This window comes from Pseudopodoces humilis, chromosome 7, assembly GCF_049639895.1.
Source record: "Pseudopodoces humilis isolate 2021_Gansu_Grassland_sample_001 chromosome 7, ASM4963989v1, whole genome shotgun sequence".
Classification (NCBI taxonomy): domain Eukaryota; kingdom Metazoa; phylum Chordata; class Aves; order Passeriformes; family Paridae; genus Pseudopodoces; species Pseudopodoces humilis.
The window spans coordinates 60,168,444-60,195,214 of NC_142206.1; the positions used below are offsets into that span (position 1 = coordinate 60,168,444).

At 47.5% G+C, this 26,771-nt stretch overlaps 1 protein-coding gene across 1 annotated transcript; it reads left to right on the forward strand.

The window, feature by feature from the left end:
- The first annotated feature begins 17,759 nt into the window (after positions 1–17,759).
- On the forward strand, positions 17,760–20,916 carry BMP4 (bone morphogenetic protein 4). The gene is made up of 3 exons (XM_005528568.2): positions 17,760–17,886; positions 18,473–18,849; positions 19,856–20,916. Exons 2-3 carry the CDS (start codon positions 18,480–18,482, stop codon positions 20,695–20,697), a joined length of 1,212 nt encoding a protein of 403 aa, XP_005528625.1. The 5' UTR covers positions 17,760–17,886; positions 18,473–18,479; the 3' UTR covers positions 20,698–20,916.
- Positions 20,917–26,771: the final 5,855 nt, after the last annotated feature.

The window sequence follows — 26,771 nt, forward strand, 5'->3', positions numbered from 1 at the left end:
CAACCACCAAACCAACCCCCAGTGGGTTTGGCTTGTGTCCCAAAAAGAAGGTCAGCAAAATAAATTGTCCTTGTAATTAAGAGTTGCTCCTTTGTTTTTATGTGTTTAACTGTGCATAAATAGCAAAGCAGGATAGGTATGTTATTACTGTTTTAAATATTTTGTTCCCTTTGTAGACTTCCTTACGACACAGTTAACAACTGCTTAATCATACCTTATGACCTAATTAGGGGGGATTCAGTTAAATAAATCTTGATGTAATCGTATATTCTTGATGTAATGGTGCTCTGATGGCTGCATTTATGGCCATGTAGACATTTAAATGTAAAAGTAAGTGCAGCCTATGTAGAATCTGACACAGGACTTTAATGATCATCATCTTTAGAATCACTGGTGAAACAAGTTACCAGGAGACTTATTTTAATTGAGAAGAAACTACATAAAAACCTATTTCCCATCCCAGGAACTGAATATCCTGGTGAGCACTGTCCTTGGCAAAAGTATTTAAATTTTGTAGGATCAGGACAGGGCAGTTGTTCTGACACAGGCAAACAACTGTAGTTTTCAACTGAAGTAATTCAGAGCATAACCATTGCCTTCTCCAGAGCCTCACTTGCCCATCAGATGAATGCTGAGTCCAGCTCTGATCTGCTGTTTGCCAGGTGGGAAGGCTGACAGAGATCTTTTATTTTGAAGTGAAAAAAAAAAAATGTAGGTGACAATGTTCTCTTAGGGTTGGATTTATCTTGCCAAAGACAGGTGTCTTGAAGTCATGGAATAAGTTGCCCTCTGGAAATGCATCTCTCTGCTGGGTGTTCAGGGAGCTAAAATGACTGCCTCAGACCTGAGGCTGCCTCTCAGGTGGATAGAGTTAGGTAAGATGAATCCTGCCATGTGAAGTGCACAAGGTATTGTGTATCAGCTCCCTGACTCTTAGATGTGCTGCCAGATCACCGTAAATGTTTGTGCCTTGCTGGAAGGGACCTGGGGATAGGTTCTTCACCAGCTAAATCCAGCTGGAAGACAAGAATTTTGTTTTAATGTGACGGAACAAGCCCTTGGGGTGCAGTTAACATCTGGAGTGTAGGATGAGAGATGCCTTTCATGGCTTGAGATGGCAGAATGAGAGGTATCAGTTCCTGCACTTGGAATCCCAGACTGGTTTTGGTTGGAAGGGACCTTAGAGACCATCCCATTCCACCCCCTGCCATGGGCAGGGACACCTTCCACTATCCCAGGTTGCTCCAAGCCTCATCCAACCTGGCCTGGAACACTTCCCCACTTCCTGGGGCACTTGTCACATTTTGGCATCAATGGAGGGAAGCAGCCCTGTCTAATGGGATTATTCCTGATGATTTTGTCATTCCAAAGTCAAAGGATCAAAGTCTCACAGGTGGACACCTGTGCTTCATGGTTGGTGACTTGGGTGGTGATGATGTAGGGTTTACACCAGGTTTTATATCTGCCACCCTCCCTGGTGGGTTGATTCAAGCAGGAGGTTACCCAATATCAGAAAAAAAAAAGAATTTTGAATCAGTGTGAGTAGAGAAAATAAATTCCTGATCAGCATCAGTATATCACCATAACTTTACTTAATGGCATCCAGCCCTACAGACAATACTTGGTCTCAGTAGCAATAATTAGGAGATAGAGAACTTACTGATGACGATCTCCTGAATTTCTCAAATCTTTTGAGAAATATTACTGTTTTTCCAGACATTTGAGACTCTAAAAGCTGAAACACCAGCAGATGGAGACAAACCCTGTTATCAGACCAGCGCAGTTGAGCAGGACCTGTAGGATTTACAGTTTTTCCTATAGGAAGCTGAGGTGGAAATCTGAAGGAAGAAAACCTTTTATGAAATGTTGAGTGCTATTGTTGTCTGCACACACAACATGAACTTAGGGAGAAAAGAAGTTCTCTTAAAAAAAAAAATGTGTTGGTACTAAGTGTTTCTTTGGTCTGAAATAAAATGTTCCATTTAATTTTGGGGATTGTGTGTGTGTGTGCATAAACCACTTTAGAAATGCAATTATGGAAACGGTTTCAAAAATTAATTTCAGATGAATGATCAAAACACTTTAAAAAACGATCAGACAAATACTCTTGCCTTTTTCTGATTTTGGTTTTATTTTCTTTTTATGGAAGGTAAATTGCAGCTGGGCTTGACACAATAAACCTTTAAGCTTTACCACTCTCAAACTGTGTTTTCTGGTGAATTTTAATCACATTTTAATCAGGTTAAATTATAATGGTTGTCCTCAAGTACAATGGCAACCCAGACCTCCACAGGTAAGGTAATTTATTGCTATTTGAAAATAAATTAAAATAATGGAGACACTGCATCATACAAACTTTATTAAATATAAATGGCAGAAGATATTGTGCCTCATGTTGACTAATTTTACTTTGCATATGAAACACAAAAAAGCCATAAGTGGACCCAGAACCATTTTGCTTCCACGAAATGCCAAAAAAAAATAAATTTCCTTGCTGTCCATATCATCTTTTCTTCACTGTCCAGAGAGGTTGGTTTTTTACTCCATTGTCTTTTGCACTGAAGGTGAACTGGAGGGGTTGACACAACTGGCATGAGCAGAGCTGAGATTCAATATCCAAACCCAACCCATGCTGTGGGGTTGTGTCTTACCAGGAGAAAAGGTTTTGAACAGAGTGCAGACACATCATTTTATAGCATGAACCACAAGAGAAAACATGTGCAGGGGCATAGGACTGTAAAAATCATCCTTTCCTTAATTGTCTAAATAGAAATGAATGCGGTTGCCTGCAAATGCACTCTAACTACAGATAAAACCAGCAGTAAAAATCTTAGGGAGGGCTCAAGAAAGATTTTCTCTTTCCTTCCTTTGGAACAAACATACTTTTGATCATTTTGACTGGTATAAATGTAGACCAGTCAAAAAAGAGGCAGAGAGGACCTTGAGAGATGATCTATCCCTCTACCCCAAGGCAAGATTTGCCATTCCTGGTGACAGTAGAGTCTGTAGCTCCTTGACTAATTTACTCCAGTTCTCACCTGTCCTTCCTCTTAGGAAACATGTCTAATGCTTGACCTATATCCTCCTTGCTGCAATTTAAACCCATTATTTCTTGTCTTATACCCAGTGGACATGGAGAACAATTTATTACCTTCCTATCTGACACAACCTTTTACATAGTTGAAGGCTGTTATCATGTCTCCCCCTCAGTCTTTTCTTCTCTAGACTAAACAAACCCAATTCTTTCAATCTTTCCTCATAGGTCATGTTTTCTAGACCCCTGATCATTTTTGTTATGGAAATAAACATCCTTTAAATCAAGTTCTGTGAATCAATCTTGTGTGGAAAGGAAGGGAAACAGAGGTTAGAGCTAGCATTGGGAACAGGAATCTGGTGGTGAAAGAAGTGAATTTTCTGAGGTCTACAGAGAGTACAAAGTGTATTGAGCACAATTTTCTTTCCCCAACTTTCTTGTCTTTTACCTATTTGCTGTCAGAAGGAAGACAGTATTTTATTTCCATAGGCTGTGGGGACAGTGGTCTCTGGAAAAGCACAGAGCAGGGTACCAAAGAGTAATTTGAAATTGTATGGTATGTCCTTCATGCATACTTGCTAAAATCAGCTTGCCTGCAGTGATATCAACCCTTATTCTCCAACAAGTGATACAGGTCATCCCCAAAAACTAGTTTAAAAGTGGATCATAGCTCCAGGATATTTAATACAGAGACTCAGCACAGAAGATGCTGATGAGTTTTTGGTTGTAAATTCTCCTTTATTACATGGGCTGCTCAGAGAACATTGGAAATACTAGTTCAACTGTTTCAGCAAAACCATCCAAGGCATTATCATTAGATGGACATCCTGGGCCTTTTTGCTTTGCATCCATTGTTTTGAGGTTGAGAGAAGATGGATCTGATGCCTCCTACAAAAGTTTTATCTATTCTGTACAGTCGCTAAAAGCTGGATCTTGAGCACTGAAGAATCCGGGAGTTTAGGAGATCACCAGCTTAAAAACTGGGGCTGCAGAAGGATCCAGGAGAACCCCGTGTTTATCCTCCTTTCCATCCTAAAAACATGAAGGGCTAAGCTGAGGTTATTTTAGGTGTTTAATTAGACCTGAGATTGAGGACTATGCTGCTGGTGTTTCTAGGCAAGCACAGCCTCCAGCAGCTTTTTGTTTGTGGTGGTTCTGATGGTTGATGCTTTGACTCACAACTTCCCTGTTCCTCAGAGGTAAGTGTGAAACTGTGGTAAATCTAGTTTCAGATCAAAGACAACGCAGCCATGTGATGTAAAGCATTCAAACAATCACTTTTCTTTCAAAAAAAATGTTCTGAAGGCTTTATGCTGGGTTCAGATATCACCTGTCTTCCCACAGGCTGTATAAATAGGAAAGCCAGCGGGAGCACCAGGCTGTGTGCTTTGGCAGTTGAGAGAAATGTGTGCTCACATCTGATCCAGATTCCTCACTAATGGACATTAGTGCTCAGCTTGCAGAACAATGAATCTACAAACAGGGGACATGTTAAAATTTTAGAGCTGAAAGTCCAAGAGCATCTGAAGCTGAGTGCACAGATGCACCTTGAAAAAGAGTTCAGGAGGATATAAGAGACAGAGTGCAAGAGCCACAGAAAGACAAGTTTCAGTCCTTGTGGAGGAGATGCTGACAAGGTGAGAGGTTTCCTGCTAGCTAGCATGTGTTTCGTGAAGAAACTTCCCCAGTGTTCTCTCACTGGGAACAACACTGATTTGACCTGTCAGACACGTTACGTTTCAGGCTTTGTCTGATCAAGATAGCTGAGAGTTCTAGCACTTCAGCAGAGGTCCAAAATAAACATGGTGCAGTGAGGAAAAATGCTTTTTACTCTGTGCATTTTACTGGGTATGTTCTTCCATTTGCTGCCTGACCCAAAGGTAATGGCTCACCTGTCTTCTAGAGCCAGACTCATCCTCTGAGCAAAGTGAAGGATGTCAGGGACAAAACTTTGCCTGAAGTGAGACAGTTTTGTTCTTGAGATGTCAGTAAGCACAAGTTTTAGTTTGATTAGACTATCCTGATGGGAAGGTATTGTAGCATTAGCCAAGGAAAGGTTCTGCTTTTAGATATTCTTATTTTTACAAATATCTAAGAAACTCTTCCCTCAATTAGTTGTAAATGGTATTGTAACAGAATCAGTCACTAAAGACAGGCTTCCAGCATCAGATACAATACTAAAAGTTGCACTTTTGAGATGGTATTTTCCATGTAATTTCTCCCATATGGGCCCTAAAACCCCAGATGCTCTAAGAAGTGTTTAGGGCCCTATAAGACACAAGGCCATCACTAATTAGCAAAGACCCCAAGCACGTGTTTAACTTTAAGCATGTCCTTTTCTTTCCCAGGAGTCCACAGAATTAAGGACTTTAAGTGAGTGGGTTTAGGGATATGCTTAAAGCTAAGCATGTGTTTAGTTGCTTTCTTGTGCTCTGGCTTTATTTGTTTTTACAGGAATAAGAGAAATGAAAGATCTTATTACAGATCAAACACAAATAAATGTCCAAGACACAGCAGGGAGGCTTTAGGTCTTGGTTTGGAGCCCAGTGAAGTCAATGGAAAAACACCCCAACACCTCAGCGGACTTTGGAGCAGAGTCCTCAGAGGATCGACGAAGAACCCACTGCAGAAACCTGCTGAATGCCTCATGTTTCCTTGCAAGGTTCTCTTATCTTGTGTCCAGATGTTGCTAACAAGGGATTTTATTAGCTGCTGAGAAGTACAAGGGCAGCAGTTTTTCAAGTCCTAAAATCATGCACATATAGATGAAATAGAAACAGTTTGTTCTGTAGTAGCGATTGTGGTCTGTGGAGCTGTGAGGGTATTTCAAAAGTTCCCCAGTCCTTATTATAGAATCCTAGAATGGTTTGGGTTGGAGAGGACATTAAAGACCATCTTGTTCTACCCCCTGCCATGGGCAGGGACACCTTCCAATATCCCAGGTTGCTCCAAACTCTGTCCAAACTGGCCTGGAACACTTCCATGGATCCAGGGGCAGCCCCAGCTTCTCTGGGCACCCTGTGCCAGGGCCTCCCCACCCTCAACAGGGAAGAATTTCTTACTAATCTCTAATCTGACTCTGCCTTCTGTCAGTTTAAAGCCATTCCCCCTTGTCCTGTCACTCCATGCCCTTGTAAAAAAAACATGTCTTGGTCCCACTGATCTCAAAGTGTTTGCTCTGTCTTTCACACAGTGCAGTGAGGCAAGTGTTGTCACACAGTTCCTAGGGAAAATGTTGCCTCTTTGTAGAGGGAGAGGTTTACACAACAGGAAGAGCAGGTTCCTTTGAATAGCATTTCTCTTTGCTGCCCTTAGATCTCTGCAGTGTGCACAGCAACACCTGACTTACTCATTTGGATTCTCCTTTTAGGCATGCAGGGAAATAGCCACTGCTTGAGAACAATCTGATCTATTTTTGATGTTCATTTCAGGATGATGCTGAAGACGTCTCTCTTTGATGAGTTGAATTTCCACCCATACAGCTGGATTTTGATCCTTTGGTTGAGGCTGGAGCTTTGCTTACTTCTTCAGGACTGCCCTAACCAAGGTCAGCAGAGCTGCCTGAGCCACCAGCCATCACCCAACAGGGAAAATGATCATGTGCTGTCTTGCCAGGCTTGTTATGAAGGCAGGTGTCATTAGAAGGTGTTTCTGCCTCCTCCTTCTCCTCGTCAGAAGTCATTTGGGTCACAGCACCAGAGCCATGGGACAAGCTTTGTCCGAGCTGGGGAGCAGAGTTCCCGCCGCGCGTCTCTGCAGAGCGGGTAAGCAGTTAACACTTGCTAAGCTGCTGTTGCTTCATCTGCTTTTACTACCTGTGTTTACCAGGTCAGACTGACACTGGCGTGCAGGGATGTGCCATGGCCACATCAGAGCACCCAGCCAGAGTCTCAGGAGGGTGGTTTGGCTGCCAGGATGTGCTGATGTCACTGCCTGTTTTTGCCTGTCTTTGCTGGGTCAAAGCAACACTGATCCACCACGATGAGTTATGGTCACACCTTCATTTGGCTCTGTCACTCCAGGCCTTGCTTTCCCATCAACAAAAAACTTCTTGGTGGCATCCACTGGGAGTAGCTCTGGGATTTGGTGTGCTGGGAAAGGGTCCTGCACCAACTGTTCTAAGTTTAATAAAGTAAAAGAGAATAAAGTGATATTTGCAGTTTGGATAAGCACTGGGTGAGCCCCACAAAATCCCTTTGATGTTTTATTCATGTTTGGTATCTTGATCTTTAATTGAGATCTTGTTTTAAGGAAAACTGCCAATATTCACCAAATTCTGGTGCAAAAAATGCAAAACCAAAATGTTGGACCTGCTCTTTCTCCTCTTCCTCGGCTTAGAGATTGCAGTGAGAATGATTTAAAGGATTTTTTTTTCCAATAGCACTAAAAAAGAGTGTGGATTTTAAATATGCATTTCTGTTGAGTGTGGAGACCTGTCCTTTTCTTTCCAGCCATTTCAAAGAACTGAAAGACACAAATCAATAGGTAAATGTTCAGTACTAGTGGTCTAATTATTATTTCTACTTTTCTCTTGGTTATAATGATAGGAAACATTTTTTACTTGCTCCATGGAAGAATTATTTCTTCTACCTAGTCCCTGTCTTCAATTTTTTTAGCCCCCTGAACAGAATCTGCAATCTTTAGTAGCATTAAAAAACACCCAAGCCACCAATTGGCTTGAAAGGAAAATGTGAACTTCTTCAACGAGGGCAAAAATACTTCTGTTGCTTAAATGTAGGTAATTAGACTGAGGACTTTCTCCAAAGTAAACCCTGACAATCTAACAATAATCTTTGGCTTTTGCACTGCATGGAGTTTCTCTTACATTGTTAAATGCATTCCATGTTTCAGTAAATGACACCGGGCTCACCAGCAGTGAGTGAGTGATTAGTTTATCATCCTCTTAGTGCAGCCATCTAGATCTTTAACTCTTTAAGCAGTGGCATTTAAGTCTTGAGAACACCCAGGATCATGCCTGAGGCTTTAGACATTCTCAATTCAAGCAAATCTTGGATATCTTGTGAAAATGAAGAGAAGAAAGTAGGTGCTTGCATTCTGATAACACTTTAAACAAGTCAGGTAAGGTAAATTGCAATTAAAAACCTTTTTTCTTTTTTAATTTTAATTTTAATTTTTATTTAGAGGACGCCACTTCTTCTCTCCTGGGACCACTTAGGTCATTAGGTGCCTCAGCAGCATAAAATTACAGGGAGAAAATCTAACAGGATACTGAGACTGAAAGGTGACAAATCTACATTTCCTAAGATCCAGGGAGGTGAGGTAGGCTTTTTTTGGCTGGATTTGCAATTAATCTCTCATAGGGCAGAAGAATGAACAGTTTTACAAAAGATTTTAGTATAACAACAACAACAAAAAATAAATTATGTGAGCTGTAACATACTGTGCCAATTCTCTTGTGCTGAAATCTTGCTTTAGCAGAGATGTGTAAGTACATAAAGCTTGGTAGCAACAAAAGCCTTTGGAGAATGGAGGGCTTCTACTTTGGAAAAGAAAGGTGCAGGAGGATTTTCAGACAGAAGGAAAAGGCTTTGACCTGTGAGCTGCTGCTCAGCATCATGGATCTTCATCTATCATCTGATCCTGCTCAGTAACGTGAGCCAGATCACTGTGTGTGCCCTCTGCCATGGGAGACATGGAACTGCTCATCCCACAGACACAAAGTGCTTTGGGAGCTCTGTTGCTGGGAAGAGTTTGAAATGTATGAACAGAGCATTTATGTGCCTCAAGCAACAGAACAGAGCCCAGCCTTTAGTTAGTTTTTGTTTTAAAAATGCCTTTTGTACGCTGCTGTGTTTTTGGGTTTCATTTTGGGTTTGAGAATTATTTGTTTTCAGACTGGACTTTGAGTTTTGCTGGTTTGGGTGAAAGGAGTTTTTGTTCAGCAGGGCAAAGGTGATCCTGTGTGGAAAGGGAAGGGATGATGCTGGGTGAGGTAAATTCTCTGTATTCTGGAAAGGGTTGAGAGTGGATTGGGGATTGCTCTGAGACGCTGGAGCTGTGCACCTCCTGCAAGCTAAGGCACAGGGCTCATGTCTCCAAAGTTCTGGTGACTCTTGCTCAGCCCCCAGGTTGTAGCCATTCTCAACCCCATAGATGCATTCAGAAATCTGCTTCCAGTCCCTCTCCTCCATCAGAAAACACGATGGAAGGGATCCAGTTGTGCCATCCATGTCAAGGCACCACACTCCTGTGGTGGGCTCATCCTGACCTCCTGGTGGCTTAACAGTTGGAGAACCTGTGAAAAAGGAATGGTGGCTGTTCTGGGAGTGGCTGGTGGTCCCAAGAGAGGGAAGGAAATCACACAACAGATTTGCAAGTCCAAGCTCTCCTTGTGGCACCACTCTGAGAGAGATTCTGTCAATCCCACCTTGCTATTTTGTGCTTTGGGTCTATGCTTTGTCTCTACTATTCCTGACTCAAGTCAGTCCTCATGGACTCTAAGTCCTCTTTGACCTTCTCACTTTATCCTCTGCTCTTCAAATGTCTGTCTTAATCCACTTCATTTTTATCCTGCAATCCCTAAATCCCCAACACCACTCGGCTTCTCCTCAGCCTGGGCTGGAGGGGACGGGCATCAGGATTCCTGCCCCACTTTGCCCCTAAGAGCTATGTAGGGAAAGAGTGATGGGAGATGAAGTTGACTTGCTGAGGCCTCTGGAGACAGGACAGGTGGCTTTTTGGCAGCCATGGAGTGACCTCAGTGTTGGGTCTTTGTGAGGAACATTTGTGAGCTTATGCCAGTTTTACAAATGACGTTTCACATTTGCTTTTTGCAATGTTTCTGCGAATTGGGGTGTGGTGCTGCATACAATACCTGCTTCTGAGGCTTGCTGCTCTATCAGGTATGTGTACAGAGGGTGGGAAAAGGCAGCAGAGTCAGCAGGACAGAGGTGGAACAAGCAGGAATGCAGGGTGAAACCAGGGGAACAAACAGGTCCTCAGGGAAACTGTTCTAACTTAGTTCTGCTTTCCCTGACTCAAGGTGTAACTCCAGTGTGCCCAGGGGCCTGGTACAGGGAGATACCAGCCTTATGCTAACTCCAGATCCTGCACAAGTAGAAACTACTGGCCCAGACCCTCCATCCTGAGACTTTTGTTCAAAAATCTACTTTGAAGCCTATTTCTCTGCATGTCTGGGTGATGCTGTGCTCCTGACAGGTGCATCATTCTGGGTTGTCACTGTAGACCACTGCAGGCCTGTCATGACACCTCGGTGCCTCTGGTTCCAGTCCTGTTTTCTAGAATTGCACTTGGCCTTCCCTTGGCCCTTTGCCCAGACTGAATTTGCCTACTTGGTTTTCACTTCTTTTCCATATCAGTTTTCTCTCCTGTTCTTCCTGCTGATCCTCTGGGCTCTGGCTCTGTAAACTCTCTGCCCAGGTGGACCTCTGTGGAGGTGAGCACCCCCTCACTTCTAAGGCCCTTTCATATACAAGAAACAGATACAAGATGTCTCCAGAATCATTCCTTTTTTGCCATTTCACTTTTTTTCCTCTTCAAGCTGACGTTTAGATATTCCTTTTCTAAAAGTCCCTCTTCTTTTTTTTTTTTTCTTTTTCTTTTTCTTTTTTTTTTTTTTCTTTTTCTTTTTTTTTTTTTTTTAAGCCAGTTCCTCAGTTTCATCCCTCTGTGAGCTATTTGGTGGCTGGTATTTTAGGAAATAGAAAGGCTGGTTTGCCTGTGGGATCGGACACGCACGGAACGCACGTACGACGCTGGTTTGCCCACATCGTTTGGATAAGGTATCAGAGAGGACAGACTGTCTTTGCATTGAAACCTGCAGGTCAAGAAATTGGCCTCCCTTCAGTTCACAGGCCTCGTGGCTGCCAGCCAGTAATGTAAAGCCCTGATGAGTATTTCTGGAAAATGCTGGAAAGCCATCTCCGACTACAATGTGTTTAATCTCTCATTTCCAGGCAAATTTAGCTTTGCTTCTCCTTCCCTTCTTCCTCCTATTCTTCTCCTTCTTCTTCTTTTACTTCTCATCTTTCTTCTCCTTCTTCTTCCTCTTCTTCTACCATGGGTGACAGGTGAATCACCAGGTGTCTCTCCAGTGATGGACAGGACAGCACCACTTTTGTCCCATGTGCTGTAAATCAGAGATCATACAGAGTCTCCATGTCCTGTTACTCCTCCAGTATTTTTCCAGGGCTTGGAGTCCCACCTAAAAGGTTGGAAAGATCTTTATTTGTTGGGTTGGAATTTGGGGACCTGTTCAAAAGTAATATTTATTTTTTTATTTATTTCTGACAATGGTGCAAAATGCTCTTGTTCTTCCAGAATGGAGGCTCTGACCTGCTTTTAATTCTAATTGCATCCTTTCCTCATGTTTTTTAATTACTCTTCACTGTTTAATATACTCTTAACCACTTGGATAAAGTACATTCCTGATGATTCAGTCACTGCCACAGAAGCACAAAGCTGAACCTAGACCTTCTGAAGTCCAAATCAGATCCTTCATCACTAGGACAAGCTTCCTTTAGGCATCCCAGTACTTGCAGCTCTGCACCAAATCTATGGCCTTTGAAATTTCCAGGTTGCTAAAGGCCTCCTCTGGGCTGCTGAGTCAATGTCTGTACATGATGGAAGCAGGGAAGAGGAAAACAGGTACTTGCTTATGCAGAAAAGAGCCAAAAATGAAATCAGCTTTCACTCCTGTTGACACAAACCATGCCCCCACTCAAATATTTTTGATCATGGCTGTTTGGGGGGAAGGTGGGCTTTGATTCTGCTTACAAATTTTTGTTTTTTATTGCCTCACAAAGATGCAGAGCAGGTAACAGTAAGTAAGAATGTCTCTAATTGAAAATAAACCCAGCTAACTCCTCACTCATTAGCTTGCTTGATCAATAACAGAACAGAGAGCCTTGCCACACTAGGCTGGAGCAGGTCCTGCTGAAAGGTTTGTCAGGAAGCAATGCAGCTGTGTCAACCTGTTTAGGTTGGATCTCAGGAAAGATTCTTCCCCCAGAGGGTGCTGGCACTGCCCAGGCTCCCCAGGGAATGGGCAAAGCCCCGAGGCTGCCAGAGCTCCAGGAGTGTTTGGACACCGCTCTCAGGAACAGGGTGGATTGTTGGGGTGTCTGTGCAGGGCCAGGAATTAAACTGTGATCCTTGTGGGTCCTTTCCAATTCAGGATATTCTGTGACAGAATGAGCAGGAGCCTTTCCATCAGAAACTATCTTTTCAGTGTCACGTGTCTGTGGGAGGCTCGTGCTCTGCTCACACACACCCTGTGTAAGTTTATTCAGCGAGCACTTTCTAAGAATGATGATTAATTGTGAGTATGAACCTTGTCACCAGGCAACTGGTACAAACGAGCCCCACCAGTTTGTTATTGCTGGAGATGGAGGCCACAGGGCACAGCCATGTTTCCCAGGAGGGAATCTTGGGCAGGATCCTCTCTGTCTTTCAGGTGAGGATGGTCACATTAATGAACTCAAAATTCATCCACCTGCTGACATTTCCCAGAACTTGCTATAGCACCTACCAGTGAAGTCCTTTGCTATTGCTAAAATTCCAATAGAGCTCATGTGAATTATTTCTGCAGCAGTTGTCCTGCTCTGCTCATTTACACCTTGTAGTAGTGATTGAGATCATTAAAGCTTCTGCTGGCAGCAGATCTCAAGCTGCAATTAAAGGACAAAGACAAACGTCGGCACCCTGGAGGTGCTACATGGTTGTGTGGAATTGCAGATTTTGGCATCGAGGGAGAGCGAAGTATCAGTAACAGCAGAACTCAGACAAAGCCACATCTCAGGGCTAGAGACACATGGGGTGGTTTGTAAGGTCAGGGAGCTGCCAGGGCTGTGCTGTTCTCCAAAAGCCTAAAAGCCTTCATGATTCATCAGATCCAAAAGGAATCTGCTTATCTCTGGTAGCCACGTGGTTGGATGGCACTCGTTGGGAGGATGTTGGTCTTTATTAGTACCAGCCACAATTGCAGAGCAGGAGGAATGAGTTCTTCATCTCCTGGAGGTTCTCCTTGCTTCTCAGGGATGAGGCTTTGATGGAATGGGGAGCAACAAAGTGCAGAAGCAAACATGGGCTAAAGGCAGATTCTTTCCAAAAGCTGGATGAGATCAGTGCGTGTTCTTCTTTTAACATCCCTCAAGGAAACCCATTGATGTGGAGATGCTTTTCCAACAGATGTGTTTCTAACACAGCTCAGGGGAATTTGAACAACAGACCATTAAAATGGCTCTCCCTTTATTTTATGAGTCAAGCTGCTGAAGCATTCCCTAATCGTGGAATCATAGAAACGTTAAGGCCGAAAAAAACCTACAAGATCATTGGGTCCAACCTTTGGCCATTCACCACCTTCTCAAGCAGACCAGAGCACTGAGCTGTTTTTTGAACACTTCCAAGGATGCTGATTTCATTCCCTCCTTGGGCAGCCCATTCCAATGCCTAAACCACCCTTTCTGTGAAGAAATTCTTCCTGATGTCCAGCCTGAAAGACCCAGACCTCTGAGTTTTGAGGCCCAGCATCTCTAAATGAACAATATTTAGCAGCAGAGACCTCACACTCTCACAGCAGAAAGCAGACAGTGTCTGTATGAACAGCAAGGGGTAACTTTTCTAGCCTTGCTCACTCTTGGGCATCTCTGAAAAGTGACAAAGGGAATGAGTCAAGTAACAGCAACTTAAGATTCACCCTGCGTGGGACAGCCAACCTTTTAATAGAATTCTCAAAACAATAAAAATCATCCTTAAAATCTTAAAAATAGAAAAGAGCAGACAATCCTACTGTTTCGACTGCCTTGTGTCTGATTACCAAGGACTGCCTTTTTAGAACTACATTATTTTAATGTTCCCACACAATGTTTTTGTAGGGATTTGTAAAAAAAAACCAACACAACCCTGTTTGGAATAAAAGAGCAGTGCTGAACCTGATTCTCCTCTCAGCTCTAGGTTCTAGACGTGGTCCTGACACCTCAGCAGAGACATTTTAATGTAAAGCAGAAATAAAGTCCAAGCTGGGCCCAGTTCTGTGTTTTAGGAGAAGTATGAATTTATTTATTCAGGAGGAGTTAGAATATTCTGGTAGAACAGGCCAGCTCTGAAGCACTCAGAGAAATAATGAAAATCTCAGAGTGGTTGTAAAAAATGTTCCTTTCACCATTCAAGCAGCTGCACTTGTTTTTACCGGCCGGCTCTTTAGTGAGGAGCTACTTTGGAAAATGGAATCCCATGGAGTTGTTTGCTCAGTTCCCTTTGTTTTAATTGACAAGCTTAGGCAGTTGAAATGAACAGGTAGGAGGGAATTGATCTTAGCACACTTATGGGCATCTCCTCCTGTAATTCATGTCATTAAAATGTCTCTGACATAGGTCTCTATTTATTTATTTATTTATTGATGGTTTTAGGCTTGTTTCTGCCCAAGCACAAATCTGGTGAGGCAAGTTATTTTGTTGTTGTTGGTTTCTTTCTTTCTTTTTTTTCTTTCTTTCTTTTTTGTTTTTCCCAAGGCAGGTTGTTTGCAGACTTTAGAGCCCAAAAAGGTGCAGCCTCTCTAAAAATAACATAGGATGCAAGAACTGGTTTGGGAAGGTCTGAGTCCAGAGGCATCTCCTGAAATGCTGCCATGAGTGGAGAAGTTTTCCTTGTAAACAGAGCTGGCCTAATTTCTAGAGGTGCTGAACATCAACCTGCAGCGCTTGCTGGTCGGTCCTGAGCACACAAAACCTGGAAATGGGTCAGATGTGAGCGGCTGGGATTTTATCAGGAACATGTCTGGGAAAAGCCACCATTATCAGGCTGAAACAAAAGTGAGCAAATAATTGCCCCTCAGCTTCTGATCCCTGCGAGCAGAGCTGGGCACTGGGGCTCCAGGACACCTGCCAGCTCCTGGGCTTCTCACTGCCACCAGCAAAGTCTGCTGTCACCGCCAAGGTCTGCACATGATGGATCGTCCCTTGGTCTGGCCAGTCTCTGCAGGGTGACGTCCCCAACGCCCCGGTGCTTTTCTTCCAGAGGAGAAAAATGGTTTTGCCATCCAGGTGCAAAGATTCCCAGAAGGTTTTTCATAGAAGACAGACAGGAAAAAACCTGGCAGCAGATCCCTTAGGCAAGCTGGGACTGGGTCACAGGCAAGACCACCGTCAATCCCCCCATCACCCATGTGAGGTGTGATCAGGGGAGCTGAGCCTTGCATTGAGTGGAGACACAATGTTCTCTCTTTTTGATGTGCTGGATCTTTAATGTTGCATCTACCGCTGAATTAAGCAGTGTTTGCTTTTCAAACCTTCCACATTTGTATTTTTAGCTCCGTTTTGGCATCACTTTTTTGGTTGGAATATATAACACACTGGGTTGTTTAGTGTGCCTGGACTGAGTTCAGCTGATGTGTAATTCCACGGGCTGGAGCAGAAGCTCCGTTCAAGGTGAATTACGCTCTATGGGGCCGAGGAAATACAGCTTCTGTAGAAAGGCAGCCCAGCTCCTTCAGTAAACGCTACACTATTTCCATCCATGGTTATTCCTTTGTGGTTTGGGTTATGTATTTACATTTTACGGAATAAATACTACAGCTTTCCCCATGACTAACACTTCTTAGTAACCAGGGAGCTACTCAAATACGCTCTTGCCTCCTACGAGAGCCCAAACCACACTGCTCTGCCCTGGCTCTCTGGCCCCAGCTGGCCACCTCCTCACACAGGGGTTAACCAGCGTTACATAAGCAATTTTTGGGATTTCAGCTTAACGGGATGGTTTAGGAGAGCAGGCGCTGGATGCCATGCGACTGAATTCCTCCGGGACAAACATTTCCAACACGGCCGCTCTCCCATCCTTACAAAAACCCGAGTGAGGTCTTCAGACAAAGAGAGGACCGTATCCCACGAAGAGGGAGCTGGTTGGTTTTCCCAGTCCAGAGGTCTGTTTTAGGAGCAGCGCTATACAGGCCCTCATGTAAACTTTGTTTATAGACTGGAGTATTTTCAATGAAAATGTTATTTAACTTAAAAAAAGTTGCACAGCAGCTACTCCCAAAATTGTTTTTCCTTGTTAAGAATAACACACAGTGTGATACATTTGAAATGGCGATAGCAATATTTCACAAATTTTGATGGATTCATAGTCCAAATACCTTGCTAACAGATGTTTCTTTTAAACTCAGAGTGGTATAGGAATAACTCAGAGATATTACAGTGTCAGCACTGCCTTTTATCTGCGTGTCCTTTCGGTGACATCCCTGGGCTTTTCTAATGCATGGGTCAGGTCTGAGCTAAAAAAGAAAAAAAAAGTGAAATATGAAAAGAAGGCGTCTGTGATGGTGTGTGAGCTCTGGGGCAGCGCTGGGAGGACACCGAGACGCTGGTGTGGGTTTGCTGCGCTCAGGCACAGCAGCCCCGTGGTTTGTGGCCACAGTCATCATTTATGAGCTGGTTTTTGGTTGTGGTTAATTGATGAGCTTCGGAGTTCCCATGGCCACACCATGACCACATCTTTTGGTCTCATAAATTAACTGTGCTCTCACTGTGGCTGACAGTTTGCGCAACACAAAGGGATACTCCGGCAGGGCAAAGGGACAGATTTTAATGCCCTGGTGGAGCTGGCTTTATGCACCCATGGGGTTGCTCAGTCTGCTGTGTCTCCAAAGTACGGTGCACCCATCACACTTCATGCAGAGGGTCTTCCCCCAGAGCTGCCTTCTCCACACCGTGTTCATACATCACCCCCGGTAGGTCAGAGAACCACAGAATATCCTGAGCTGGAAGGGATCCACAAGGATCACCGAGTCCAAATCCTGGCGCTGCACACAACAGCCCCAAGAGTCCCGCCCTGTGCCTGAGAGCGTCGTGTCCAGTTTATCCCAAGCCCCCACCTGGGAGCAGCCTCAAGCCTTGGGAAGTCTGGTTCTTATTCTCAATCCAAAGCTGGCCCAGAGCAATTCTGGGGTTGAACTGCGGGGCAGGGAGCATCCTTCCTCCCCGAGACCCCTGTCCGTAGCTCTCTGGAGCCGCCAGCTGTGGCCATTCACAGCCCGTGCGGGCCTGGGAAGGCGCCTGCTGCACACCCCGCTGGGGGTCCGGGAACCCGGCCGGGTGGGAAGGGGGAGAGGGCTATTCAGGCAGCCAGGGACGAGGATGAGAAAATCTGGAGGACGAGAGGGAATCCAGGGCAGGCTCTGGGGATAACCCCCGGTGCTGGCAGCGGGCTCCCAACCCGGTGGGGGAGCCTCGGGGCTGGCGGGTGGGAGCACAGGAGAAACCCGCGCTCTGCCGCCGTGCCTTTCCCCGGGCAGCTGCTTCTCGTTCCCAAGCTCTCCCTCCCTTCTCGTCGGGGGACTGCCGCTTCCCGAGTTTCCCGTCCCGAATCTCCCTCCCCAGCCCGGTCCCTCGGGGAGCCCCGCGGAGCCGCGACCTCCCCGGGGACCCCGCCCCGGCCGTGCGGGGACAGGGCGGGGCGGGAGGGTCCCCCGGGGATGCACCTGGGCGGCGCGGGGGGATCCCGGGGGCACCGCGCCCACCCCGTCCCGCCCCCCGCGGCTCCGGGCGCGGCCGCTCCGCCGGGGGTCCCCGCGCTCCCCCCGCCCCCCCGGCGCGGGCGGCGGGGCGGGCAGGGCCGCCCCCCGCGGGGCCGGGCCGGGCCGGGGGCGGGCCGGGGGCGGCGGGCCGGGCCGGGCCGGGCCGGGCTGGCGGCGAGCGCGGCTCCACGTGACTGCGGGGCCGGCAGAAAACCGGGGCCGGCGGGGGCGGCGGCCGCCCGGCGCCGGGCGGCGATCGCGGGAGGCGCTCGGCAGCCGCTGCCCCGGGGCTTTCGGCGCGCTGGGTCCGGGCTGGCTCTCCAGAATCATGGACTGTGCTGATATGCCTTGCTTGCTGTCAGTGAGTACAGCCCTCTTCTTCCTCCGCCTTGCTCTTCGCTTTTTGTTTTCATCGCAGGGCTTTATTTTATTTTTAATATTTTTATTTTTTTTAAAAAAAGAAAAACTTTATGTTGTTCTTATCCTGGTTTTCCCTGCCGGGGTCCGGCGGCGGGATTCGAACCGGGGGCTGCAGAGCGCGCCGAGCCGCGCGCCCCTTCCCTCCCCGCCGGGCGCCGCCGCTCCCGCTCCCGTCCCGTCCCGGCGGGGCAGCGGGGCCGGGATGCGCCGGGAACCCTCCTGCCCGAGGGGGCAGCGGGGCCGGGATGCGCCGGGAACCCTCCTGCCCGAGGGGGCTGCGGGGCTGGGATGCGCCGGGAACCCTCCTGCCCGAGGGGCTGCGGGGCTGCGGACATCCCGGCGACGGCGGCCGGTCCCTGCCCGCCGGGGCGCGCCGGCTGCCGCTCGAGTGGGGGCTGCTCCCCGTGTCCTTTTGACATTTATTACTACTATTATTATTATTTTTAAGTTTATTCGGAAGAGGAGGGGGGTTTCGCTTCTCATCCTGACTTTCCTTCTTGTTTGTTGTCGTATTTTTTACACCCCAGAGACACCATGATTCCTGGTAACCGAATGCTGATGGTCATCCTACTATGCCAAGTCCTTCTAGGAGGTACTAACCATGCTAGCCTAATCCCTGAGACCGGCAGGAAGAAAGTGGCAGAGCTTCAGGGACAAGCCGGATCCGGACGCCGCTCTGCCCAAAGCCATGAACTCTTGCGGGGTTTCGAAACAACTCTGCTGCAGATGTTTGGGCTCCGAAGGCGGCCTCAGCCCAGCAAGTCAGCCGTCATTCCTAGTTACATGCTGGATCTCTATCGACTCCAGTCCGGAGAAGAGGAGGAAAGCCTCCAGGAAATTAGCCTGCAGTACCCTGAGCGATCGACCAGCCGGGCAAACACCGTGAGGAGTTTCCACCATGAAGGTCAGTGATGGGAGGCGGTAAATTCCCAGCCCCGGTAGCGATCGGGATTTCCTTGAGTTTGGAAGCTCACAAATGCCTTTACAAGCGGGACGTGCCCGGCCCTAAATTTATGGGAGGAAAACCACCTCCTCCCCCCCAGCCTGCCGTGTGTGGGTGACAGGCGTGCTGCTCGGTATTTTTTCCAGCATCCTGTGCTTAACCCGAGCTTGACCATATTTTGAAGTGCTTTTGCTTCTGTTGACAACAGTGAGTTTCCTTCGGTGCCTCTGCCTCGGGGTCACTCCCTGGGCTCGCGTGGATTTAATGGCTCTGGATCGGATGCGGGAGTAAAGCGAGGGCGGGATCTCGCCCCTGGAGTGTTTCTTTTGAACTATCAAAGCAATTGCTGCCTGCTTTTTACTCTTAAGAAAAAAAAAAAAAAAGGAAAAAAAAAATCCCCGCAAACCCCGACTCGAATTTAATACTTACAGCTGTGTGTTTATAAGGTTTATTCAATAGACCCTTGTAATCTGATCCAAATGTTTCCTAGCGGATGTTTCTTTTCCAAAGTAAATCTGAATTATTAATCCAGCCGCATCATTACTGTGTTGGAATTCGCTTCTCTTTCTCCCCCTGCCCCCCGTAACAAAGCACCTCTGTGCTCCGTGGCGCCGCATCTCGCCGGGGAGATGATTTTGGAGAGACTGGGGGAGGAAAAGCAAAAAGGGGGGAAAAAGCTAAAGGGAAAAAATCTCCCTGGACGGGGAGGCGAGATGGGAAGGGGTGAACCGCTCGAGGTGCGGGTGAGCCAGCGGTGCCGGGGCAGGAGCGGTGCCGGGGCAGGAGCCGCTCCCGGTGCGGCCGGGAGGGATGCGCGGGGGAGCGGAGAGGAGCCGGTGGCTGCCGGGCAGGTGAAACGTGGGTGTGAGCTGTGGCCGTGCCGGGGGGCCGTGGCTGGCTGCCCCGAGGCTGAAGTGCTCTCGTTTGCTTGTCTTACCACTTCCCCCCCTTCCCTGCTCTCCTCCAGAGCACCTGGAGACCGTCCCGGGTCCCAGCGAGGCGCCCCGGATCCGCTTCGTCTTCAACCTCAGCAGCGTGCCGGACAACGAGGTGATCTCCTCGGCGGAGCTGCGGCTGTACCGGGAGCAGGTGGAGGAGCCGAGCGCGGCGTGGGAGAGGGGCTTCCACCGGATAAACATTTACGAAGTGATGAAGCCGCTGTCGGAGCGCGCCCAGGCCATTACGCGCCTGCTGGACACGCGGCTGGTGCACCACAACGTGACGCGCTGGGAGACCTTTGATGTGAGCCCGGCCGTGATCCGGTGGACCAAGGACAAGCAGCCGAACCACGGGCTGGTGATCGAGGTCACCCACCTCCACCACGCACAGACTCATCAGGGCAAACACGTCAGGATTAGCCGATCTTTACCTCAAGGGCGCGGGGACTGGGCGCAGCTCAGGCCGCTCCTGGTCACTTTTGGGCACGACGGGCGAGGCCACGCGCTGACCCGCAGAGCTCGCCGGAGCCCCAAGCACCAGCGTTCCCGCAAGAACAAAAAAAACTGCCGCCGCCATGCCCTCTATGTGGATTTCAGCGACGTGGGCTGGAACGACTGGATCGTGGCACCCCCGGGGTACCAGGCGTTTTACTGCCACGGGGACTGCCCCTTCCCTCTGGCCGACCACCTCAACTCCACGAACCACGCCATCGTGCAGACGCTGGTGAACTCCGTGAACTCCAGCATTCCCAAGGCCTGCTGCGTGCCCACGGAGCTCAGCGCCATCTCCATGCTCTACCTGGATGAGTATGACAAGGTGGTCCTGAAAAACTACCAGGAGATGGTGGTGGAGGGGTGCGGGTGCCGCTGACCCCCTTCCCCACCGCCCTCTCCTCCCCTTCTCTCTCCCTCCCGTCCCACCCCAGAACTGCTTGCTATAGCTGGACTCTTCTCTAAACTAAACGTTCACCTTGACCTTATTTATGACTTTATGTGCAAATGTTTTTGACAATAATGATCATATATTTTGACAAAATATATTTATAACTACATATTAAAAGAAAAAAATAAAATGAGTCATTATTTTAAAGGTAAATGCATTTTGTGTCTCGCCTCTCAGGGTGCTGCTGAGGCTGTGCTGGCTGGGAGTGCAGCCGAGAGTTTATTTTGTCTCCTTATCTTCTTACCCCCCTCCCTCCTTCTCCACTCCTTTCCCTCCCTACCCTTTTTTCACTTAAAGGCTTTGCAAATTTTAGTCTTTCTATTTCTCGCCGAGGTACCGCGGATCCCCTGGTGCTGGGGCTGTGCCACGTGGGAGATGAGGGTCCCTGGAGATTTAAGAGCCGCTGGGAATAGAGCCGACCTTGCTAACCTGGCCCGAGCCTTTCCAAAGCAACCCACCAAAAATGCATTTGAAAAGAAGGTGAAGATTTACCTGAGGGCTTTATGCTAAACCCGCTGGGTTTTATACCCTTTCTCTGACTTCAGGACTCCCCAGGTTTTAAAACTATTAACATTTTCTCCCCTCTCCTCCCCTCCCCACTGGAGATTGGGAAGCTTCAAAGGTTTCCACAGGTCCTTTGAAGATCAAATCACTCCATTACAATGCCAAAAAAAAAAAAAAGAAAAAAAAAAAGATATCTGGAGCAGTTAAATGTGTGTTAGCTAATAGCTACCTGTGCTGTGTCCTTTCTAAATTGCTTCCGAGCAGGAAGGTGATTGGAGCTGGGCAGGTACAGTTGGAGGTATCCAGGGCCTTTAAAACCCTGCCTTAAATGCGTTGGAGGGGCTGTGTTTGGCTTGGAAAATAGGGAGCTGTGCTGGGATGGGAGGTGTGGGGCCATCGTGGGAATGGGGAAGGGACAGCAGGGTGAAGGGTGTGTGATAATTTCTTTTTTTTCTTTTTTTTTTTCTTCTTTTTTTTTTCTTTTCCTTTAATGATTGAAGCTTCCCAACCCTCCGAAAGGGGCAGCTTAGTTGAAACCAATAAAAAAGTGGAGCGGAAAGCTTGCCAAAAGCCTTGGCTCCCTGAAGAGTGCAGGTGGAGAGAGGAGATGGGAGCTGCGGGAGGGGGAGGCGAGCGTGGCCCTGTGGTTCTCTTGGAAAGAAAAATCCCCAGCCCTCGATCTCCTCTGTGCCACCGAGGCTTTCCCACCCCTCCATCCCAGCTGTGTTCGGGCCACAGGGTCCCATCTGCTGCCCGAGAGCCCTCGGCTGTCTCGGGGTGCTGGGGGATCCTCCGAGGCTCCCAGCACCCCATGGAGGAGCGATGGGTGTTGGGTCTCCGGGGCCCCCTCGGCCCCGAGCTGACACTCTCATTCCTGCCTTTAGAAGGGAAATGTGTGGCCTGGGGCATCGGCGACCTGCTGCCTCCCCTTTGATGCCTGCATATCAGACATAGCCATGCCAAAGAAAGAATTTCATTTTGAAGTGGCATCAGCTAAAGGCGAGCGCCTTTCAGCTGCCTGACAGGGCAATTACACACATCTCCCTCGATAACCCCGGCTGCTGCGGGGTCGGGTGGGAAAAGGGGTCTTTGGGCCCCCAGGCAGCCCTGGATGTGGGGCAGCCACTGAGGGAGGGTACCTTGGAGAAAAAAAAAAAAAAAAAATTAGGAAAAAAAAAATCACTTTATTGACTTTAAAATTGACTTTACCAAAAAGAGGCTTCTCACAGGTTCACTGCCCTGCTGGTCGGTGCATCCCGGGTTGTCCTGGAGGCTGTGAGGGTGTTGTGGAGCTGAGCAGCATCTGCACAAATGCCTATTGGATTTAGGTCATTCGTGCTGGAGGAGCCTCCAACTGCTCTGCTGCGTTCCTGCTGCTTTATGGAGCTGTTTATTTTGGTGCTTCTTTTTGCATTGCGTTTCAGTGATGGAATCAAAGCTTTGACCCTGTGGAGGCACAGGCACTTGATTTTCTGTAGGTGCTGCTCTTGTCCTGAGGCCTTTGGGAGATTTTCTTTTGCTTGGGCTGCTGAGATCCTGCATGGGGTGTTCTGCTCAGAAAGTGTAGGAAAAAAGTCAACTGTTTTAAAAAAAAAAAGTGTGTTTTAATTATGTAGAATTTATAGGAATCTAACTGTGGCTATAAACCTGCTGACAGTAAATGTAATCTCAGGGACAAAATACTCATGGATGCATTAAGGAATTTGTTCATCATGGCTGAAGTTTTGCATTTTACACAGAACACAGGGGCTGAGGGTTCCCTTCCCTGTGTGTGTCCTTGTCACCCATGGGTGGCAAACTGCTGCATAACCTTGTGTGATTGGAGAGGCACCAAATTTCTCAAACTGCTAAATCATTTAAAAATAGGAAAGCACACCAAAACTGTAGTGAAGCCAGAATTAGTTCCTTTCTAGTTTCCATCTGACAGCCAGTGGTGTTTTTTCCCCACCACTTCAATTTGTGCTGGGTTTTAATGGTGTTGACCTGAGCTCTCTTCACCATCCTGGCTAGGAGGAGCGGGGTCGTTTTTGGGAAGCTGGGATTGAAGCACTGGTGTGGAGAGACCCTGGAATTCCACACAGTGTTTCTGGCTATTGTTTTGTGCATTTCTTGCAGCAGTTTGGGGTTTAATCCCATGCTGGAGTTAACATGGTGACTGATCCTGTGTGTTTGACAAGTGCTCTGTGCCATAGAAGCGCCGGTTTGGTTCCAACAGGGCAGACCTGGAGTGAGGCTTCATATCAGGCAACCAGTGCTTATCTTTGCTTAAAAATATGACAAATGTATCATGCCATCATCCCTCTGACCGTGGAACTTTACTCTTTGCAAATGTGACTTATTTCAGAGCGAGAGCTGTGTTTGTGTTGGCTGCTGCAGGGATCCCTGGGAGGTCTGAGATAAGGCATATCAGTTTAATCCCCCCTTCCTCATTCAGTCCAAGCTGTGAAATGAAAGGAGAGCAGGTTGAAGGTGGATGTGCAGCCACTTCCCACCATCTGGTGTCCTTCTGGCAGCTGTGCCCATGGACCAGCATCCCCAGAAGTGTGAGCTGGATGGGAGATGCTCTGCAGCTCACCACGATGAGAGGTGTCTGTGCCTTCCCCAGGAAGGCTGTGGCTTTGGATACCTAAAATGTACTGTCTGTGTAGCTTATAGATATAGGAAATGAGGAGATCTCAGTGGGGTTTGCCAGCTCCCTGTGCTCCAATGGTCACAGTGGTGGTGGTGAGAGCCACTGGATGCTCTGGAATGTTGAGCACAGGTGAGAGTGTGGGGTCAGGCGTGCTGGAAAACGGGGTCCGAGGCTCTGCCATGTGTCAGGAGCTCCCCCCAGAGACCTGTGGTTACACTGACCCCATCCCCAACCCTTTCCCTATTGGCATTAGGATCCCAAGAGTCTTCAGGCAGGACTTTCTTGTCCCAGGGGTAAATCCACCCCCAGTCCAAGTTTACAGCATCACATTGAGCAAAGCTGCTGCCCCAGAGGTGCCGTGGCTGAGGAGGCTGCACGGACAGCCAGGTTTTGCTTGTAGCCACGGGGGTAGAGGCTTTGCAAATTAGTTTCTAAAAATGCAAATGGTTTTGGAAGAGAAGCACCGAGGTTTGCACATTGCTATTCTGGGAGGAGCACCGAGGCTTTGCTGCAGAGCCAGCAAAGGAAGACGGGGCCCTTCCCTGCTGCAGTGCTTGGACACCTCTGGAAAACTTCTCACCCATCCCAAAACGATGAGCGCAGTCAGGCTGGGGTGGTTTGGAAATCTTGGCATCAATGAAGACTTTGTTCTCTTTATCCTGGGCTCTCACAGCATGAAAGCAGGTCTGAAGATCCTCTGCTGTGGAGCCTGTATCTGAAACCACAGGACCAAAACAGGTAAGATGTCGCTGACCCCCTAGAGATAAGGGTCTTGAGCACAGAGATGAAGAGACTTGGGCAGTCATGTGTGAAGGGCAGGCAGAGCCTCAAGAGGTATCTGACACCTCAGCCCCTGTCCTGTGGTATGGCACAAAACTCTTCTCTGGTCTAGAGTCTGGCCTCCTGAAGATCCATCACTTCACCTCAAACCAGAGGTGGATTCCTGTATAATATAATGGAGAGGAAGCTACGAAGTCCATGTTGTTTTCTAGGCAGGAGTGGTAATGACAGGGAGCATCAGAAATGGCCCAGACAATGCTCATCCACTTCATGGATCCTGCATTCAAGTCTGAAAGTGTAAAATAGGACTTTCAAAACCTTATTTTCACCTGGCTTCCTAAAGAAGTGCCTCAAACTTGCTCCTTAGTCTACTGCAGAGTATGTACTAAGACACAATCAGAGAAGGAAAAATTCCATCACTTGCACCTTAGCAGAGCTCAAGGAGGTCTGAAGGTTCCATGGGGAGCTCTGCCTCTGCTGGATCAGCTGTGAGTCATTTATTCCACCCAGCAGATGAAAAAAATGCGCTGGGACTTCGGTTCTGAGTGGTCCATCCAGAACTTGCCCCAGCTTGGAGGCCTGTGCTGTTTTTCACAGATTCAGCATTTTTCATCCACTGCCTGCTGCTCATGCTCAGATTCCCTGTTTTACACAAGGATACCAAGGTCCCACTGGTCCGTTGTGTTCTCCCAGAACTCTGGTTTGGCCTCGTGGAGAGCTGCTCTGAGCCCATTTGCTGAGCAATGGCAGTGGGGTTAATGGGATCCATGTCCACGAGAGGCATCATGGAATCACAGAATTCCTTGGAATGGAAGGGACCTTTAAAGGGCTTGTAGTCCAACTCTTGCAATGAGCAGGGACATAAAATCTCAGAATGATTTGGGCTGGAAGGGACCTTAAGGCTCATTCCAGCCTCCTGCCATGGGCAGGGACACCTTCTGCTATCGCAGGCGGCTCCAAGCTCTGTCCAACCTGGCTTTGGACACTTCCAGGGATCCAGGGGCATCACTCCCAGCCCCAGAGCTGTGTTAGAGACCACAAGGGCTGCCTGGACCTTTTGTTCAAACAAGGCCATCACCAGTAGGATTTCATCCTAGGAAGAACTTGTGATGAGTTGCCCAACTCATAATATCAGAGTGCCAAGGAAATCCTTATCCAAACCCAGCCCTGTGCCTTGGATCCGTCCATGTGCTCCAGGCGTGGCTGCATCTCGAGGTGCTTTACACCATCAGCATTTCTTCCAGTCTTCATTCAGGTGCTGGCACAGAATGTGTTTATAGATGCAGATTTTCCTTTCCACTTTTGGTCTGATTCTCCCTTTTCCTGGGGATCACAGATGTGCAGATCCAAGGAGTCCACATGGTCCCCAGAGGAGATGTTGGCTTCCAGTCCTAGCATGGAGATGGATGGAAAATGTTGAAGTTACTCTATATTCACAATGGAAAAAAAGGAAAAAAAAATCCACCTAGTGCTGTGGGAGAAGGCAGGAACACAGCAGGCCTAGAACAACTTTTTTCTGCAGTACCCCTCAGTCTCCAGCTATTTACAGGTCAGAGCTTCCAGATCCAGAATCAGGGTCATTGTATTTAATAGGCCACTGTGAACTTTACTTCCAGTAATTTATAGAATTATTTTATAAGTATTACATTTTTTTTTCTCAGTGTAATCCTGTGCCAGAGATTCCACACTTCATTTATCCTTTTGAACCTTTTATTGGTTTTGAAACCATTGCCTAGAAGTTCATCTTCATGCCCCACAGTTCCTATGCTTTTGGACACAGTGGAGTCCCACAGGTAAAGAGCAAGTGGTTTTCCAAGTAATTCACCCATCCCTCACTTGTTCCTTCAGTAATATGAGAGTATATGTTATAAAATGATCTCCTGATACAGACTGTGCTGTCCCATGCATCAGATTTGAGGGAAGATGGTGACAATCTGCATTGTTGTTCTTGGCTTTGTGGGTTTTGTCTGGGCTGTAATGCACACCTGCTATTTAGTACTGGAATCAGTGAAATCCTTCATGCCAAGATTAGCTCAGAAATGCCAAATTGATTTTACACCTCATTGGGGGAACCCTGGACAGGATG

What these genes read in the sequence shown, in the direction of transcription:
- BMP4 (XM_005528568.2), top strand. Translation starts at nt 18,480, where the DNA reads ATGATTCCTGGTAACCGAATGCTGATGGTCATCCTACTATGCCAAGTC. An exon ending in GAGGAGTTTCCACCATGAAG is followed by an intron (nt 18,850 to 19,855) that starts GTCAGTGATGGG and finishes GCTCTCCTCCAG; the next exon opens with AGCACCTGGAGACCGTCCCG.